Source organism: Hemicordylus capensis, chromosome 5, assembly GCF_027244095.1.
Source record: "Hemicordylus capensis ecotype Gifberg chromosome 5, rHemCap1.1.pri, whole genome shotgun sequence".
NCBI classification, from domain to species: domain Eukaryota; kingdom Metazoa; phylum Chordata; class Lepidosauria; order Squamata; family Cordylidae; genus Hemicordylus; species Hemicordylus capensis.
In genome coordinates this window covers 123040131-123060433 of record NC_069661.1, presented here as the reverse complement: position 1 = coordinate 123060433, position 20303 = coordinate 123040131, and the positions used below count along the sequence as shown (strand labels likewise).

The window sequence follows — 20303 nt, the reverse complement described above, 5'->3', positions numbered from 1 at the left end:
GGTTGTCATGGTGGCCATGAAGACCTGAGCCGCCCCAGACAAGGCAGCCTTAGGATGGATGTTGAAGTCACCCAGAACAATCATTCTGGGAGTCCTCGACACCAAATCCGACACCACCTCCATGAGCTAAGGCAGGGAGACAGCTGGGTAGTGGGGTGGGGAAGTAATCCCACCAACAGAATCCTCACTCTGTCTCGATCTGTACCAGTACCAGGTACAAACACTGTGAACTAGCACTCACTTGTACAGGAGGTCTAGAGAGGAAAATAGAGCTTTTATAAATTACAGCGACTCCACTTCCCTGGCCCTCCAGGCTATGCTGATGCTGCACTAAATACCCAGGTGGACACAGCTGGGAAAGACTAATCTCTCCCAGCAACCCTACCCAGGTCTCCATGATACAAACCAGGTCGACCCCTTCCCCCACAATTATACCACGGATGATAGAGATTTTATTCTGGACTGACCTGGCATTAAACAGCAGCACCAGCAGGCCAAAGGACAAGCTGGTAAAGCAGCCAGGAACCCTCCTATTATGGGAACAGGCAGACAAAGGGATAGAAATGGGATATTGATCCACTCTTCCCCTCTTCTGATGTAAACGAGGCCCCACACTGTGGGGAAGCCCCACACAGGCTGTCAAAAACCACTCTCTCAGACATAGTCCTCCCTGCACCTGTTAGGAGATCATGTGGAGATTATGAACTAAATTAGTATTGCCAGATCATTTTTAAATGTCTAAAACTAAAAAAAACCCAAACCCATAGTTTTAACATGAACCAAGAGTTGAGTTAGGAAGATCAAGAACTCCAGCATCCTACCCCCAGTGCTTCTGGATAGTCAAACTGCTGTTCAGTCACAGATGCTAAAATCCTGACTTTCACCATTGTTACCTATGAGCAGCTGGCAGTTCTAGGGATGTGCACGAACAGTTCAGGAGCAGGGCCCAGGAGCTTTAAGAAGGAGGAGAGCAGATGCTTACTGGAGTAATGAAAAATAGCAAAACAAAAAAAATTGATTTTATGAATGAACAAACAAGTGAGATCTTTTTAATTACGACCATAAATTGAATAATAAAAAAATAATAATCTTGCACACTGCTAATGGGTTGCCTCAGGCCACCTAACTAGTTAATAGTTTAGATGAAATTTCAACAGACTTCCCAGTGAATAGCTTATGGACTTAAATACTAGTGCACTATGGATCATAATGATGCAATAAATGGAGGCCATGGGGATATTCAGAATCTGTGCCCAATTTCCTGATTTCCAGGTCTGTACACTATACAGTCTTCCCTCCTTCCAGTTTCCCTGCTCCCTTTCCCCATTGTCTTTTCTTTTACTCTGTACTTAGAAAATGCCAGTTCTGAATGACTGCTCCTACATCAGTCATTAACTCTCGTTGATCTCGATGACTCTCAATGATTGCGAGCCAGAGTTGGTTTACCAAATGTGCTTTTTGGTAATCTGAGGAGCAGGGGGCACTGCAAAATTCTTCTAAAGTTTTTAAAAGTTTTAAAAGTTGGGACATGGAGAACTTGAGAGGAAAAGTAGGAGAGTAATGCTGAGATTCAGTTCAGGAGAATGTTGGTGAGCACTATTTCGATGTATAAAAATTTTAATGAGCACTATTTCTGTGTATAATTTTTTTTAATGTTCTCCAGTAGTTAAGAGTCGAGCTTTGGAAAAGAAAAAGCATATCCTTCATGTTCTATATAGTTGAATATTTTATTTATACGGCCACACCAATGTAACTGTTGCTTTCTCACTTTTCTTCCACAGCTGACATTATTTCAACTGTTGAGTTCAACCATACGGGAGAGTTGCTGGCAACAGGGGACAAAGGTGGTCGAGTTGTTATATTCCAAAGGGAGCCAGAGGTATGATGTTTTCAATGTTCTAGTTATTGGCAGAGTAAGTCTCTCATTCCACCATTCAGCTTGGCAGCTAATAAATGTTAATAATTTTATAGATTTTATAGCTTTTTATAAATTTTATAGATAGAGATTGATAGATTCTACAGTTTCTAAGCAAAGATCCTACTGCTTTCAGTGTTAACAGTTGCTAATTTTATGTCTCTGTTTACCTTATGCTGGTCAAAGACCGAAATAAAGATGATGGTGATGATGATGGTGATGATGATAAATAATATTTTTAAGCTGACAATATAGACATATTATTAAGAATCATAATTCTTAAGGTGACAGTAAACTGCATACCTGCCAACGTGTCCCTATTTTCCCATTCAGATAAATGGGAAAATAGGAACATGTTGGCAAGTATGAAACTGTGATAGTGACTCTGTCTTTGAAAATCAGAATCTTTTAAGGATTTAGTGGAAAAAAATTATGTTCCCATGCTGACTGATAAAATGGGTCCATATTCCAGAGGTGATGGACCCATTTTATTCGTCCGCCCCAGTCACCTAATGGATCCAGTTGGATTCCAGAGGGTGCTTGGGGAGTTTCCCTGCAATCTTGTGGGCAGCTCTCCAGCACAACTCGTTGAGGCGGTGGATGAAGGCGGTGGATGAGATTGCTCCTAAGCGGCCTTTTAAAGTTTGTGGGTCTCTTGCCCCTTGGTTTTCAGAGGAGATAAGGGGCATGAAACAGGTCAAAAGACACTTAGAGCGATGCTGGAGGAAAACTGGGATTGAAGACGATCAAACACAGTTGCATTCCTGTGTCCAGGAGTATACTGTGGCAGTGAGAGTGGCGAAGTCTGCTTATTTCTCTGCTCTCATTGCATCAGTGGAATCCTGTCCAATGGGATTATTTCGGATCACCCATATCCTTTTGGGGAAACAGGAGAAGGAAGTCCTTCCGAAGGGCCGCTGTGACATTTTTGCCAAATTCTTTGCCGATAAGGTCGCTCGTCTCCGCTCTGAGTCAGACTCTGATTGTGCTATGTCCGTTGAAGTGATGGAGGTAATGTCTTGTGATGTCAATTGGGATATGTTTGAGCTTGTGGAGGCTGATGATATGGATAGGGTTCTCTGTGGTATGAGTACAGAGTCTTGTTCACTTGATCCTTGCCCCTCCTCGTTAATTTGTTCGGCTGAGGTGTGTGGGAGGTCCTGGGTTCAGGAACTAGTGAATTCATCACTCAGGGAGGGAGCGGTTCCTCTAGTTTTGATAGAAGCAGTGGTCCACTCTGTCCTGAAGTCTTCTTCCTTGGATCCAGAGATATTAGATAATTTTATACCTATGTCCAACCTTCCCTTTTGGGGGAACGTTTTGGAGAAAGTGGTTGCTGCCCTTTTCAGTCAGGGTTTAGGCCACGGCACGGAAACTGCATTGGTCGCTGTGGTGGATGACAGATCTGTCAGATCCTCGATGAAGGGAGCATGCCTCTCTTGGTTCTATTAGATCTCTCAGCGGCTTTTGATACCCTCGACCATGGTATCCTTTTGAACCACCTGCGGGGGTTGGGAATTGGGGGCACAGTGTTGTGCTGATTCCGTTCCTACCTTAGTGGACGGTTTCAAACAGTTTGCATTGGAGGTGAGTGCGCTAGCCCATGGCCTCTCTCTTGCAGAGTGCTGCAGGGCTCAGTCCCTGCTCCCATGCCTTTTAACATCTTAGCTGGGTGAGGTTATCCGTTGGTTTGGGGTGAGGTATCATCAGTATGCTGATGATACCCAATTGTACATCACCACCCTAGGCCGATCTGGGGGTGCCATGAATGTGTTGATGCAGTGTCTGGATGCTGTAAGGGTTTGGATGGGGAAAAACAAGCTCAGGCGTAATCCCTCCAAGAAAGAGTTGTTCTTGTTCAGTTCTCGATCTGGCCAGGTTCCGGTTTTGAGTGTTTCCCTTGATGGGGTCACACTCCCCTTGAAAGAGCAGGCCTGTGATTTGGGGGTTATTGTCATAAATCTGTTAGCTTGGCTAACCCAACAGGATTTACAACCTCCTTCAGAACTCCCCGGCGAGTTAACAGAAAGCAGCAGCAGAACTGCATGAGTGAAAAAATAAAAGGCTCACAAAGAAAAACCATAAATGAATTAAGTCCCCTGAACTGCACTAGGTACCCGCCTCTAACAATAACTGAGTAATAAGTGAAAGAAAACACAGGGCAAAGGAATGAGAATAGCGAAGGACAACAGAAGCAAGGAATTAACAGAACAAAGCAGGAAGCATAAACAAGGCAAACTGGAACTCAGACAAAGTTTGGGAATTCAATGGCAAACTGTCTGCAGCCAGTGAATGTTGCAAACAGCACCTGAGCAACTGAGAGACTACCAAATATATATGGCTCAAGAGAACCAGCAGCCAATCAGGCTTCCCTGAGTCAGCACTTTGGCTTCCTCTCTAATGATCTCCTGCGCCAGCGTGACTTCCGCTGAATCTCCCTCTTGAGCCGTGTTCTCAAGACAGGTGAAATCCCAGGCTTCTCCCCATCAGAAATCATGTCTGGCAGCTGTTGCGAATCCTCAGCTCCAGAGTCTGGGCTCCCTGCCAAGTCCTGTTGCTGTGCCTCTGAGCCCTCACTAGCAGGCGAATCCTCCTGTTCCTGCTCTGACTCTTCTGAGTCAGAAGTCTGAGCCATGACAGTTATCCTGGACTCATGGCTCCTGCGGGAACAGCAGACGGAAGCTGTGGCCAGAGGAGCCTTTGCCCAGCATCGTCTAGTGCACCAACTGTGGCCTTACCTTGACCGGCAGGCCCTGGCAACTGTAACTCATGCCCTCGTCACCTCACAGTTGGACTACTGCAATGCGCTCTACCTGGGCTTGCCTTTGAAGACAACTCAGAAGCTTCAGCTGGTCCAAAATGCCGCAGCCCAGCTGCTTATGGGCAGCAGAAAATATGATCAGGTTTCACCTTTGCTGAGGTCGCTGCGTTGGCTGTTAGTTTGCTTCTGGATCCAATTCAAGGCGCTGGTTATTACCTATAAAACCCTTCAGGGTTTGGCGCCTGTGCACCTTCAGGACTGCCTCTCCGTCCCGTACAACTTCAACCCACCCTGTGAGGTCGTCTCAAGTGGGCCTTCTCAGAGTCCTGGGCCCAAGGGAGGTATGTGGGGCTCGGGTTCATGGGAGGCCCTTCTCTGTTGCAGCCTCCTCCTTATGGTACACTCTGCTTCCTGAGATTCATAATGCCCCCTCTCTTCTGTCCTTTAAGAAGTTCATGAAAACCTATCTATTTTGCCAGGCCTCTAGTTTTTAATGTGTGTGTGTGTGGGGGGGGTTCTTTTCCTTTTCCTTTTCCTTTTTCCTTTTTTTTCTCCCCCCCTTCTCGCCCTTCTTCTCTTTTCTTCATTGTTGTTTTAATTTATGTAAACTGCCTCAAGTCTAAGGAAGTCAGGCAGTCAATCAATCAATCAATCTATCAATCAATATTGGGTTAGATGGTTCAGTTAATGTAACAGCAACCCTGATGGAGCACATCAGTAATCTAAAGGGGACCATTTCCCAGTTTTTATACTAGTGCTTTTAGCTACTGTTTCTGAAAGGTTACAAGGAAGGACATGATTTGGCTGTAATTCAGTTAAGGAGTCATGGAAGGATTTATGGATTATGTTAAGGGATCATCTACTATAATTTAATCCCTCAGGCACACTATAGTATGCGGGTCTTCCCCTCCAACAACACTATCGAGATCCTGATCCACCCACCACAGATTATTGTATGATGCTTTGGAATAATTTTCTGAATGGTGGATTAAACATTTTTAAAATAACATAAACAAATAAACAAATAACCCAGGTTATGCCAGAAATGCTGGCATGGTCTCTTTAAAAGCCATTGTAGCTCTGGGAGTGCTCTTGATACAGCACCATGCACAAGCTGCTCCTTTCCTGTCATTTCAAGGATGATGGATATGGACATTAGTAGTGCATTAGTCCAACTTTTGCAAGGTGATTGTTGTTATTGTTAAAATGTTGGTATAATGATGATACATAACAGATTCCATCTGTGCATTCTTGGGGGACTACTTGAGTCTTATAAGTACAATTAAGCATTATTTGACTCTGAGAAAAATGTACCAGAAGGTTGGTGTTCAAAATCAAGTGCATGGCTACCGTAGAGCATGAGGGGACGAGTATCCTCAGTCTACTGGTGCTTCTAGCACTTCTCGAGGCTCGAAGGACTCTCCCCCCACTTCTCCCCCCACTTCTCCCCATACCTCCAGGGGCCTCTAGAAAGATACTTGCTCTCTGCTTTTCTCATTTATTGGCAAGACAGCTTCCCACTGCTGTTCCCAGCCAACACTTCGGTCAAGGCTGGGCACTTCTTTCTCTGCCTCACTCAAAGTAGAGAAAAAATGCACCCAAACAGCACTTGAATAGAAGCACTGACTAGAAGTGGCTTGTCTTGCCCATGATGGCCATGCCCCCTGTGTATGACATCATATGCAGGATGTGGCCAGTGCACACTTATGAATGCACACAAACCAATTTAGAGGAGAGGGCCGCCACCAAGAGCTTGTCCTGTGGCCTCTAGTAAGCTCCCTACACTCCTGTTCAAATTGCCATTCAGACAGGTGTTATTGACTGGTTTGTTTTATCCAGACATCGAGTCCTTCCCAAGGACCTGGGATGGCTGAATTTTATTATCAATATTATTATAGATATTGTCACAGAATATAGGCTGTTCCCAATAAAGTTGCTTTTTGTAATTGGCTGATGGTGATTTCTATTATTATTATTATTTCTTGTTTACATAGTCAGACAGGTGTTATTGACTGGTTTGTTTTATCCAGACATCGAGTCCCTCCCAAGGACCTGGGATGGCTGGATTTTATTATCAACGTTGTTGCTGTTATTATGATAGATATCGTCACAGAATATAGGCTGTTCCCAGTTGCTTTTTGGCTGATGGTGATTTCTGTGGCCCCTATGGTGTTGAGGTGCTCTTCAAGTTGTTTTGGAATTGCACCTAGGGTGCCAGTTACCACTGGGATGATGATGATGATGATGATGATGATGATGATTGATGATTTATTTGATTTCTATACCGCCCTTCCAAAAATGGCTCAGGGCAGTTTACACTAGAGAAATAATAAATAAATAAGATGGATCCCTGTCCCCAAAGGTTCCACAATCTAAAATCTATAGTATTTTAACACATATTTCAAGATGCATATAGCAAGTGTTCACAATGAAGTGTTCAAAATGTTTCACATATGTAATTGCAGTAATCCTTATGACAGCTCTGTAAAGTATGCTGTTATTATTACCCCCACATTTCTGATGGGGAAGCACTGAAGCTGAAATGAAGCTGACTTGCCTAAGGCCACTAAATGAGTTCATGACTGAGGAGAGATTTCAGGTTCCATGCTGAGTTACTGTGCTTCACTACTATGGAACTTACTATACACAGTGCAGATCTTTAGTGTAGGCCAGGGGTTCCCAACCCATGGTACCCCTTATATTGTAGTTTAGCCACATTGGGAGTACCACAGGTTGGAAGCCTATGGTCATGGTGTAGCCCATGACCGTGTGCATACTTTCTGGGGAATAAATCAGGAGATTTATACTCTGGAGCAGGGCTGGGCAAACTCAACTGTAATTCCCACCATCCCCAGCTACAATAAATTGTGGCTGGGGGTTATGGGAGTTGTAGTTCAACAATATCTGGAGGCTTGAGTTTACCCAGTCCTGCTCTAGAATCTTATACATCAGTAAATTTTATAACATGGGTTATCAGAGGAATTAGTAGTGGACACTTTCCCATCTAGGACTTAATAGCAAAGGTAGTTTAAAACTAGTGGTAAGTTGTGTATATGCTTTGTTTCTTTACTGCCAATGCTATATAAGTACTTTTGGTCATGGCATTGTTCTCTCATGCAATATAGTTGTGTTAACTATTGTTAGTAACTGTAGTATTTGACATTTGCTGAATTTGGACGTAACATGAAACCGGAGTTAAACAGGGCAGAGGTTGGAACTCTGTTACTTCTGAATATGTGCAACTGAGGTTTCATGGCGAAAGCGACCTGTGGTTTGCCTTGCCAAACTCCAGTTTGAACCTTTGGTTTGCAGTAAGGTTTGCCACAGAGACCAGGGATTTGGCCGCCGAAGTGTTATCCCTGAATTGGACAGCGCCATGACCGCGGTTCCGAGCAGTTTTTGAAACCACAATCGCAGAGACGGTGGTGCAGACCCACCTGGGATCGCGTCTGCTCCATGCCTGTGGCGCTTCTCACTGGCTACCTCTCTGCACACCAGCCCCGTCCCTCTTGTCTCCAATCCAGCGGCCCAGAACAAGAATGCCACCACCCAAGCTTGTCCCAAGCTTGTCAGACTGTTAGGCAGCAGTGTCACACAGGAGCATTCCCTCCTGCCACTCTGTACCTTGCTCCCCTCTCCTGGCAAGCAGGAGGGTAAGGGCACAGGATGGGCACTAAGTGTTTTGCTCCCCGGAATAAAGCAACAATGATGTATGTTCACAAGTACACATACTCCAGATGGCAACATTAGCAGGGCACCCTATTACAGTGCTGGGGTGGTAAAGTGGTGGTGGTGGGGTGTGCTCGGGATTGGGTTTAAAAGGCAGCCCCAACCAGGGATTCTTGAAAAGCCAATTTCTATTTGTTTTCCACAAATATGTTGGGGAAGGGGGGGCCAACCTGCACACCTGCAGAGAGAGTTAGGTACAGCCATATGTCACCTCAGCCATGACTTTCCAGTCCTTGCACAGATGATATAACAGTACCTCCATCATGGAGGTATCTCCAGTCAGGCAATTCACATATGAGCTCCGCAGAGCTCATAACCCAGGAGGAATCCCATATAGAAATGGGAAGAGCCCTCTTTAGTTAACCTCAGCAAGAAGCAAAAAGACCAGGACATCCACACAACCATCCTCATAGTAGAAAGGGGATTGATCTACCCTGACTTCTTCCAGTGTGGATCAAGCTGATCAAGGTTATTCAGGTGCACACCTTGGACCAAGTGCTCTTCTCCTCATCTATAAGTCTTCACAGCAAGCTGTGGAAACACAGACTGGGTGCCCTCCTCCTGGGATAGAGATGTGCCAGGGCGACTCCAGCCATCACGTGACAGATGACATCCAGAATAAGAATTGTCACAGAGATTATTTTCTCCCTCCATGTAAACACAGTAGAGGAGTATAGAAGATTTTGAGATCCCCTTATTAGGAAAGGGATTGAAAATAAAAATGTTAATATTATAATGCCCTTTTACAAATCTATGGTGCAGCCACATTTGGAATGCTGTGTACAGTTTTGATCACTGTATCTTAAGAGGGACATTGTAGAACTAGAAAAGGTGCCGAAGGGGAGCAACCGATGATTGGGGGCCTGGAGCACCTTCCTTGCCTCATAAGGAAGGTGTTCCAGGCCCCCAATCATCTGGAGATTTATAAAGCATCTGGGGCTTTTTGGTTTGGAAAAGAGGTGACTACAGAGAGACTTGATAGAGGTTTATAAAATTATGCATGGAGTAGAGAGAGTGGACAAAAAATTTTTTCTCCCTCTCTCAAAACACTAGAACCAGGGGCCATCCTATGAAACTGATTTCCAGGAAATTTAGAACCAACAGAAGGAATTACTCTACTTTTTCACACAGTGCATAATTAATCTATGGAATTCTCTGCCATGGTAGTGGTGATGGCCACTAGTTTGGGTGGCTTTAAAAGGGGCTTAGACAAATCATGGAGGACAGTCTATCAGTGGCTACTAGTCTGGTGGCTATAGGCTACCTCCAGCCTCAGAGGCATGATGCCTCTAAAAACCAGTTGTGTGTGTGGGGGGCAGGGGACAACATCAGGAGAGAGCGTATGCCCTCACCTCTTGCCTATGGGCTTCTCAGAGGCATCTGGTGGGCCACTGTGTGAAACAGGATACTGGACTAGATTGACTTTGGTCTGATCCAGTAGGGCTTTTATTATGTTCTTACGCTGGCATATTAACTGCTCTCATGGACACATTCTAGAAAAGTATTTTTTTTTATTATTTCTTACATTTATATCCCATTCTTTCTCCAAGGAGCCCAGAGCAGTTTATTACATACTTTAGTTTCTCCTCACAACAACCCTGTGAAGTAGGTTAGGTCATTTGATGCGAGGCTCCCAGATATCAGAAGACAGATGGTTACAGATGCTCTCAGCATTCCAGGAGCAGAAAGTGAAGCTATTCACATGATTGCAGAGAACTGGGCTAGCCTCCACTCAAATAGCCTGCCCCTAAAACCGGAGGCAGTTTGCTCACTCTTGCAAACCCAGTCTCACTGGTCGTGAGACCCGGCTCAGTATCTATTCTGCATGTGGATGATATTATTTATTTATTTGATTTGATTTGATTTGATTCCAAAATGGCTCAGGGCGGTTTACAATTAAAACACACCACTAAAACAGTAAAGAACTAAAACAAAGTGAAAAACAATATAACAATTAACAATTTAAAAACATTTTACAACAACAATTAAACAATTACAGTGATTAAAAACCCCGAAATCGGGTTTTGAATTTTAAAATAAACCAGAAATTAAAACCCCCACAATTTAGGAAGCTGAGAAAGCTTGGGTGAAAAGAAGGGTTTTCAGGTGTTTTTTGAAAACTGCCAGAGATGGGGAAGATCGCATCCCAGCAGGGAGCGCATTCCACAATCTCGAGGCAGCGACCGAGAAGGCCCGTCTCTGTGTCGCCACCAAACGAGTTGGCGGTAACTGGAGACGGACCTCCTCAGATGAACTCAAAGGGTGGTGGGGCTCATAACGAAGAAGACGCTCTCTTAGGTACACAGGGCCTAAGCCATTTAGGGCTTTGTAAGCTATAACTAGCACTTTGTATTTTGTCCGGAAACCTATTGGCAGCCAGTGTAACTTCATCAGTAAAGGAGTAATATGGTCTCTCCGAGATGATCCAGAGACCAACCTGGCTGCCGCATTCTGAACCAACTGAAGCTTCCGGATTATGTACAAAGGCAGCCCCACGTAGAGGGCATTACAAAAGTCAAGTCTGGAGGTTACCAGCAGATGTACCACAGTTTTGAGGTCATTGATCTCGAGAAAGGGGTGGCAGCTGGCATATCAGCCGGAGCTCATAGAAAGGACCCCTGGCCACCGCCTCAACCTGAGAAACCAAGGAGAGACGTTGATCCAGAAGTACTCCCAGACTGCGAACCTGTTCCTTTTGGGGAGGTGTGACCCCATCTAGAACAGGCAGATCAAAATCGTCTCTAGAGTTCCGACCCTGCACAATAAGTACCTCCGTCTTATCTGGATTCAGCTTTAGTTTATTCTCCCTCATCCAGCCCATTACTGCTTCCAGGCAAGCATTTAGGGAGGATATGCCAACTCCTGAAGAAGCTGACATGGAGAAGTAGATCTGGGTGTCATCAGCATACTGGTAACACCCAGCTCCAAATCCCCTGATGATCTTTCCCAGTGGTTTCATGTAGATGTTAAAAAGCATTAGAGAGAGTATGGAGCCTTGAGGAACACCATACTTAAGCTCAGATTTTGAAGAGCAACAATCTCCAATCGACACCATCTGGAATCTATCTGAGAGGTATGAGTGGAACCACTGTAAAACAGTGCCTCCCACCCCCCAACACCCTCAGACGTTCCAGAAGGATACTATGGTCAATAGTATTGAAAGCCACCAAGAGATCCAAGAGGACCAACAGAGTCACACTTCCTCTGTCAATTCCCAATTGGAGATCATCCATCAAGCCGACCAAGGCAGTCTTCACCCCATAGCCTGCCCGAAAACCAGTTTGAAATGGGTCTAGGTAATCAGTTTCCTCCAAGACTGCCTGGAACTGAGAGGCCACCACCCTCTCAATTACCTTGCCCAGCCATGGGAGGTTGGAAACAGGCCTATAATTGCTCAACCCCAAGGTATCTAATGCTGGCTTCTTTAGAAGAGGTCTAATGATTGCCTCCTTAAGACAAGGAGGCATCCTGCCCTCCCTCAGAGAAGCATTTATGATCTCCACCAGGCTGTTTACAACAACCTCCCTGCTAGATCAAACAAGCCATGTTGGACAAGGGTCAAGAGAACAAGTGGTAGGCCTCACCGTTCCAAGCAGCTTGTCCACATCCTCAGGAGTCACAAACTGAAACCGATCCAGTCGAATCACATAAGAGGAGTCGTTGGGCACCTCCAGCTCAGACATCAAATAAATTGTGGGGTCTCCATCTAGGTTGGTCCGAATCCGAGAGATTTTATATGCAAAAAATTCTTTAAACACATCACAGTGGGTAACTGATGACTCCAAATTCTGGTTCTAGGGATGTAGGACAGATACTAATCCCCTCACAACCCTGACCAACTCCGCTGGACGTGAATTCGCAGAGGCAATACGGGAAGAAAAGAACCGCCTCTTTGCTGCACGCATTGCCTGAGCATAGATCTTTAGATGTGCTCTATGTCACAATCTGTCAGATTCGAGTCAAGTCTTCCTCCTCTTGCGCTCCAGTCGCCTACCTCGCCGTTTCAGCCCTCGTAGATCTTCTGCATACTAAGGGGCCAATTTTGAAGTGGGTCTGAGGGGACTCTTGGGAGCAATCATGTCTACTGCCCTGGTGAGCAAGTTGTTCCAATTCTCAACCAGGGCATCAACAGGATCACCAGCAAAGCCAACATTAAATCTCTCCAAGGCTTCTTGGAATCTTACTGGATCTAATAACCTCTTCGGGCGGGCCATTCTAATGGGCCCCTCTCTCCTGTGGAGGTGGGAAGTGGTTGTAAGTCCAATCCTAACCAGATGGCGGTCCGTCCATGACAATGGGGAAATCACAAGAGTCCCCACCCATGGAACACCACCCTAATCAGAGTAAAATACCAAATCAAGCATATGACCTGCAATATGCATCGGTCCAGAGACCACTTGGGATAGGCCCATAGTTGGCATGGCCGCCATGAACTCCTGAGCTGCCCTGGACAGATTGGTCCCAAAATGAACATTGAAGTCCCCCAGCACCAAGAGTCTGGGAGACTGCAACGTGAGTTCCGCGACCAAGTCCGTGAGCTCAGTAAGGGATTCCTCTGGGCAGCGGGGCGATCGGTACACCAACAGAAGTCTCAATCTATCCCTGGTCCCCAAACTCAAGTACACACATTCAATGTGGTCTGATACCCTGACATGGACCCTGGTAAGGGAGATGTTATCCTTATAGACCACAGCCACCCCACCTCCCTGCCCATGTCCCCTCACCTGCTCCTCTACAGAATATCCTGGAGGGAGAAGCTGGGACCAAACTGGACCACTAGCCTCTCCCAACCAAGTCTCAATAATACATACTAGGTTGGCCCCTTCATCCATGATCAAATCATGGATGAGTTCAGATTTATTTTGGACTGACCTAGCATTACAGAGGAGCAGGGAAAAGCTATGTGGGTTGTTGGCAGTGCTCCCCAAGGTCAAAGAGCAGGCAGGACAGCTGGAAGGGGAGACAGCTATTAAATTTCTGACTACCCTTCCCCTGGAATGCCCCACTGACCTGCCAACATTACTTCTTCTATTCCCCACCACCACTGGGATGGCTGCCCCATAGTCAACGAAGGCACCCCCTGTCCCCCCATCTTCAGATGAACTCAAACACATTACAGCAATTTCAACCCAAGTCTAAAACAGCTTAAAACTAATTAAACAGAAGCCCTCTAGCCCTCCCCCTCCCCCGAAGGGGCTCCCCCAAAGGGGGCAGGCCCACCACCACAAGGAGCCTTCCTATACAGCCCAAAACTGAGCAGGTGACCCGAGGAACAGCTGAGTCACTCAGGGGCTGGTCCCAGTCCTGCCTACACTTCCCACATGATAAAGTTTCATTCCCCTAAGGTCAAGAGGAGTGACAAGGGGTACATGAGGCCAGCACGTCAGAGAGCATCCTCAAGGGAACTATGATTCCTAGTAAAGACAGCTCCCTCACTGTCATTCCTCATAATTGCTCTCGCAATCCCAAGTGCTCCAGGGCCCCTCCTTGGATACCAGGAAGGAAAGGTCTTTGGAGAGGAGGTGGTCAGAGAGAAACCCATTTAGGGCAGATTATTCCAAGGAATTAGCCAAAATGGAAGAAAGTCTTCAGGTTGATTCACTTAGTGAAGAACAACAGTAAAACACCACACTGAAGCCATTCAGACCCACAGGGATCACCTTTCCCTTCCCAGAGGCATCTCCCTCAGCTCCCTATATTCCCTATTTGGTGTGCTTCAACAAACTACCATGTAAGGAATAGCAGCAATCCTCAGAAGCCGAATTGCACTGTTGTTTCTGCAATGTGCTGTCACCAGATGGTGGCTGTCAAGCAACTGTACTTAATGTAGGCACTTTGACAGTTCACCCATTTAAAGTACTCCTTCCCTCAGAAGATGATTAGCTGTTCATAAATCAACACAGATGCAGAGTGAAGCAACGTTACATAAGGGTTTTAGGCCTTGGATATGATTCTCAGTGCTTCACCCACAGGTACCAATCTAGCCAGAGCCACCGTCACAATAGTCAATGGCATTTTTTGCATATATGGCCTAGGCATCCAGAGACAACCTCTTTAGGGTAACCCTCACCAGTGTCTTCTCTCTGGATTTATTTTTGCAAGCCAGTTCCTTAATCTCCAACATGGTGGTTAGAATACCTGGGGGACTGGATACTAAATCCAAAGGCAATTTAGCCAGTGTTCCTTTCTCAGATCATTAACTGTATCTCATGACTGGTTTTTCACAGCAACTCTATCTAGCAGTCCTTCAAAATATCCATGGATTATCTCAAGTGATCCTCTTTTCACTGCAGATCAGGGTTATCAAGCCCATGCCCCAAATAGAAAGGAGATTTCCCATCCTTAAGAAAAATGGGGAGACATGAGCTCTATTTGATCTTCTCTTGCTGGAGACAGGGCGATCACCTGACTTTGATCAGTGTCACTGAGGCCTACCTCCACGTTAGCATTCATAGCAACCATCACAGATCCCTGTTCTTCATCTGTGGAGACCAGAAATATAGAGGCCACACTTTGGTCTGTCTTGAGTACTCAAAAGTCTTTATTAAAATTGTTGTGTCTTTGATAGCATTCCTGAGGGAGGAGGGCATTAACTTATATCCTTACTTGTTCATTCCCAAATGCAATGTCTTCTGGATGTGGTAGTCACCATCTCCGGTTTCCTTGTGAACTGGAAGAAGAGCTGCTTAGTCCCATTGCACACTCTCTTCCTCCTGGAAGTTATTCCCATTTATCTTTCTCAAGAAGGATCAACTTTGGTTTGTGTATTGGCGGAGCTTCTTTCACAGCATCCAGGAGCATACCACCAACCATTGGCAAAGCTTTTGGGTATATGATTATTTCATATTTTAATGCCCTTCCCTGAGCAAGTCCATTTTTTGGCCTCTTCAGACTTTCCCCTGGATTTTCAAATGCTGTTTGCCGAACAACAGAACCTGGACATCTCTGCTTCATGGATCAAAGTGTAAGAGTGTCCCCTGCTAACTGGGCAAAGAGGCACCTTTTACCATGGTGATTCTCTTTATTTAGCAGGGGGAGAGTAACTGGCCCTACCTACCCCCAGCACAATACCTCCAGTGACTGTTGCTGGTGTCTATCTTATGTTTCTTTTTAGAATGTGAGCCCTTTGGGGACAGGGATCCATCTTATTTATTTATTATTTCTCTGTGTAAACCGCCCTGAGCCATTTTTGGAAGGGTAGTATAGAAATCAAATTAATAATAATAATAATAATAATAGATCAGTATAGCCTTTGCTGCAATGTGTTTCTCTTAAATACAGATTTCATTTTAAACTGTGCTACTCTTAGTGCACTTGCCCATGCCTCCATACATATTGTTTTATTGCATTGTACTGCATTTTACTACATTTCATTGTTTTCCTTCCCCCTCACCCTGCCCTTTCATCTTCTTATTGCTTTTTATAATTTTAAATCTTGACTTTTACAATTTTATACTCCCCCTTTTATTTTTTCTGGGCATTTCTATAGTAGAAACTGTATCATTATATTATCATTATTTTATCTCTTTTAGCTTTAGTAATTTTAGGTTTTAGCTTATTTAGTTTTAATGAGTATACTCTATCTATTTTATTTTTTAAACTGCCATCATTCTTAGTTTTAGCCTTTTGATGATATGTACTAATATGTATTTTAACTTGCCTTTTAAAATTGCAGTCATCCTTAATTTTAGATTTGTCAAGTTATGTACCATCATATCATCATAACAACATCACATAACATGTAATTTTTAACCTATCAATTTTATACTGGTCTCTGACCATAATAAAGGATTGATTGAAAAAGAGATACTGTATTTACTATAATGATTTGGAAAGCACACATTTCAAATTTGTATACATTTCTGTTTGACTTCCATGTGAACATACCACTGTTCTGTTTCTATTTCTGTTGAAAAAAGTGCACGTGTTAACATTAAAATACAAATAATGTAGACAGATCTGGAAACTGATTGTAGCATTTCTAAAACCTATTATTCAGTAGCCAGTACCAAATGTTTAGACATTTGGGGGAGTAGGCAGTTGGATTTTTCTAGTCCTTAATTTAGGGGAATGGAAAGGGAGAGTATGAGTTTGGCCATGATCCAAAGAATTGCTCATAAAAAATTGTCTATATTAACCCTGATCGCTAAAGAGGCAAAGCTGTTTTTTAAACTGGACTTGCTTTTCTGTCAGAGGGAATTTCTGCATCCCAAACCAATAACAATGTGAATAAGTGGATGTATTTGCTTGTACCAATCAGTAATCACCCGTAAGTGGAAGGGCTCACAAACATACTAACAGGTACCATCAAGTGTTAGCAGACAGAAAGAGTATGATCAGAAAGTTGATTGTCTTATATTTATCAGGGAGAGATCAACTGCCCCTGTTCAACTCCAACATCCCTCCATGGCTGCTGCTGTGAGCCATTTTTAATAATATCAGTGAGCCATTTTTAATAATATTAATAATTAATAATTAATTATAATAAAATAAATTAATAAAATATTAATAAAAATGTAAACTGCTTTGAGAACTTTGATGATGATGAATAGCAGCCATTTTAATGATCTTTGGAAACTGATAATGTCTTCAGTTGGCACCCACACTGATGGTTGAAGACTACTGTGCAGGTACAAATACAACAGCATCAGCACTTCTTGACCTGGCCTGACCTGTGCTACAGCCATCCATCATGGTAAATGAGCTTCTTCCCTTCTTGGTTGCCATTTAGCAGCTGGCCCACCTATGCACCACTCATTGCCACAGTTAAAAAGATGGAAGAATGTTCCAGCTACAGGCATGGTTCGCTGTTGGTGCCTTTTGTTCTTTTGGATCACGGCCATTGCTTTTTCTAGTCTATTTGAAAGACAGAGATAAAGCTCTGATGCCAATGACTCATGTTTCATTTGTCTTATGTTTTTTGCAGAGTAAAAATGAGCCTTATAGTCAAGGCGAGTACAATGTTTACAGCACCTTCCAGAGCCATGAGCCAGAGTTTGACTATTTGAAGAGCTTGGAAATAGAGGAAAAAATAAACAAGATCAAGTGGCTGCCACAGCAGAATGCAGCTCACTCTCTTCTCTCCACAAATGGTAAGTTTACAAGGTTAATAGTGGACTCACCTGAGTTGTTTGTTTCTAGCAGGTGAGCCTCAACTCCAGATTCGGTGAATTATACTACTTCTCCTTCTCCTTCTCCTTCTCCTTCTCCTTCTCCTTCCTTTGGTCATTTATAGCTTTGATGTGTACCAAACACATCTTAAATGAACTTGATAGTTCCTTTGGACAGTCCTGCTGCAATTTAAAAAACATACTAACCATCAAGTGTTAGCAGAGAGAAAGGGTATGATCAGAAAGTTGATTGTCTTATATATTATTATTATAGAACCTCTAAGCATTCAAAAATATTCTCCTATTATTTTATTTTATTTATTCGATTTCTATACTATATTATGTAGTCAGACTCTGTGGTGGGCATGGGGAAGTCTCTTGCCTTCTCTGTGGAGCTCATTCACTGAATTATCTGATGATGATATATTTGATAATTTGATATATTGATAATTATCTGATGATGATATATTTTAAAGTATATTTTATATACTTTAAAATATATCATCATATTTTATCATACTTTATATGATATATCATATATCATACTTTATATGATATATCATATAAATATATCATATTATCATACTTTAAAATATATCATGATATAAAATATATCATATTAAAGTATATGATATATTTTAAATATATTTTAAAGAAACATCAATAACCAGAGCTACGCTGATGACACCCACTCGGATACCTGAGAATGCGGATGATCTGCAAGCTCTAGTAATGAAAGTCAAGGAGCACAGTGAAAAAATGGGAATATGACTAAATGTAAAGAATACTAAACTAATGACAACACGTACAGCAACCAGCCTCAGAATTGATAATTAAGACACTGAAGTGGTGGATAGCTTCTGCCTTTTAGGATTGACTGTCAACAGTAAAGGATCCAGCAGTCAAGAAATACGCCTCAGACTAGCATCTGGTAGGGTTATGATGAAGGCCTTGGAGGTGATATTTAAATGCCGTGATGTGTCTACACCTACAAAGATTAGAATTGTTCGGACAATGGTTTTTCCTGTGACACTCAATGGATGCGAAAACTGGACTTTGAAGAAGCAAGATAGAAAAGGTATTGACGCTTTTGAACTTTGGTGCTGGAGAAGACTTTTGAGGATACCATGGACAGTCAGGAAAACAAACAAATGGATCCTAGAACAAATCAATCCAGAATTTTAACTTGAGGCACAAATGACCAGGCTCAAACTATCATACTTTGGACACATTATGCGAAGACCCAGCTCCCTTGAGAAGTCCATAATGCTGGAAAAAGTTAAAGGAAAGAGAAGAAGAGGATGACCAGCAGGAAGGTGGATGGACTCTATTACGACAGCAATCAATGCACCACTGAGAGACCTTAAAGGCCAAGTTGAAAACAGACCATCCTGGAGAGAATCTATCTATGTGGTCGCTAAGAATCGATACCGACTTGACGGCACTTAGTCAGTCAGTCACAAAATGTGTTCCCTGCACAGGCTGCCCTGTAATAAATTGAATGGGCTAATCTGCCAATAGTTGGAAATAACAAATAAATCCCAATTAGAATTACTTTTGGAGACATTTTGTTCTTGTTTTGTTTTGTCTTTTTTGCTTACTGTTACTAAGGTTTATAGTGCAATCCAGCTTCTAAGCATCAGAACTAAATGCTTTCAAGGAGTTTGGAGATAACAGTGAAAAAAATTGTAGTGTCCCTTTGTGAGTGGGGGTGGGATTTTTGTGACCTTTTTTTTTTTTTTAAGAGAGAGAGAGAGAGAGAGAGAGAGAGAGAGAGAGAGAGAGATGGGAGGGAGGTTATGAACAATAGTGCCAAACTGTTTCCATTCAGCTTGAAAAAATAATCATAGAAGTCACTCACAAATGGAAAATAGAGCCAGATTGTTTCTGGCCCACAGATAGCCAGATAAAAAAGTCATTAGATTCTCTTTGCAACATTTTTATTACTTTTGAGAATTAAAAAAGAGTCAATGCAGGTATATTGTAATCAGACTATGGGTTTGATCTGTGAAAGGATGTAATGTTTACATAATTTTGTTAAATTTTGCACCAATAAAGCAACATTTTTGCTTTTCAGCTCTTTGTAGCATCCAACATTGTATATGGAGCCTTTCATTTGAACAGTTTCTGGTGCCTTACAGACATTAATTAATTAAACATTAGACACCTCCTGGGACTGAATAAATGTAGAGCCTTGCAAATGTATTTTTATGGATATATATCAAAGTAAATCAACATTTACATGGATTGCTGAGAGTCCAGAACTCATAGGCAGAGAGAACAAGGATACAGCTAAAGTTTTTCATGACAAAATTCATTGAAAGAACCCGAATACACTGAAAAAGTTCCATTGATTTCAGTTTCTTCTAATTATTAAAATACATCTACTTTGGGGAGAAACACACAATGAGAATAACTACAAGATTACAAGAAGTGATTGTATCCATATAGACTACAAAAAATACAAGAGTGATTGTATCCATATAGATTTAAGAGAAAACGTAACCAGAGTGCTCCCACCTACCCAAGTTCCATATTTTTCCTGGATTCATTTTCATTAAGGATTACTTTGCAAGACAATCAAAGGCCTTGAAATTGCTGACTTTCTTGCTGCTTTGGACATTCACTACCTGAGTCAATAAAAGTTTGCGGCCGGAAGCATGGGCCTAAAATGAATACATTCTATTTCCTTTTAACACTGCGCAGAATAGAAGGGGAATTTTCTCCCACAGTAGACACTATTATACAAATAAGTAAAATGTGTTAAGTGCTGCTTCTAACAATTGTG

At 43.0% G+C, this 20303-nt stretch overlaps 1 protein-coding gene across 5 annotated transcripts in view; it reads left to right on the top strand.

Moving 5' to 3' along the window:
• Positions 1-20303, top strand: part of PPP2R2C (protein phosphatase 2 regulatory subunit Bgamma) — a 142456-nt gene that overhangs the window by 71343 nt on the left and 50810 nt on the right. For all 5 annotated transcript variants that reach the window (XM_053255585.1, XM_053255587.1, XM_053255586.1 and 2 more), the window contains 2 exons: positions 1782-1879; positions 17332-17497. In XM_053255585.1, coding sequence (XP_053111560.1) covers positions 1782-1879; positions 17332-17497 — 264 coding nt within the window. The remainder of the gene's footprint in view (positions 1-1781; positions 1880-17331; positions 17498-20303) is intronic.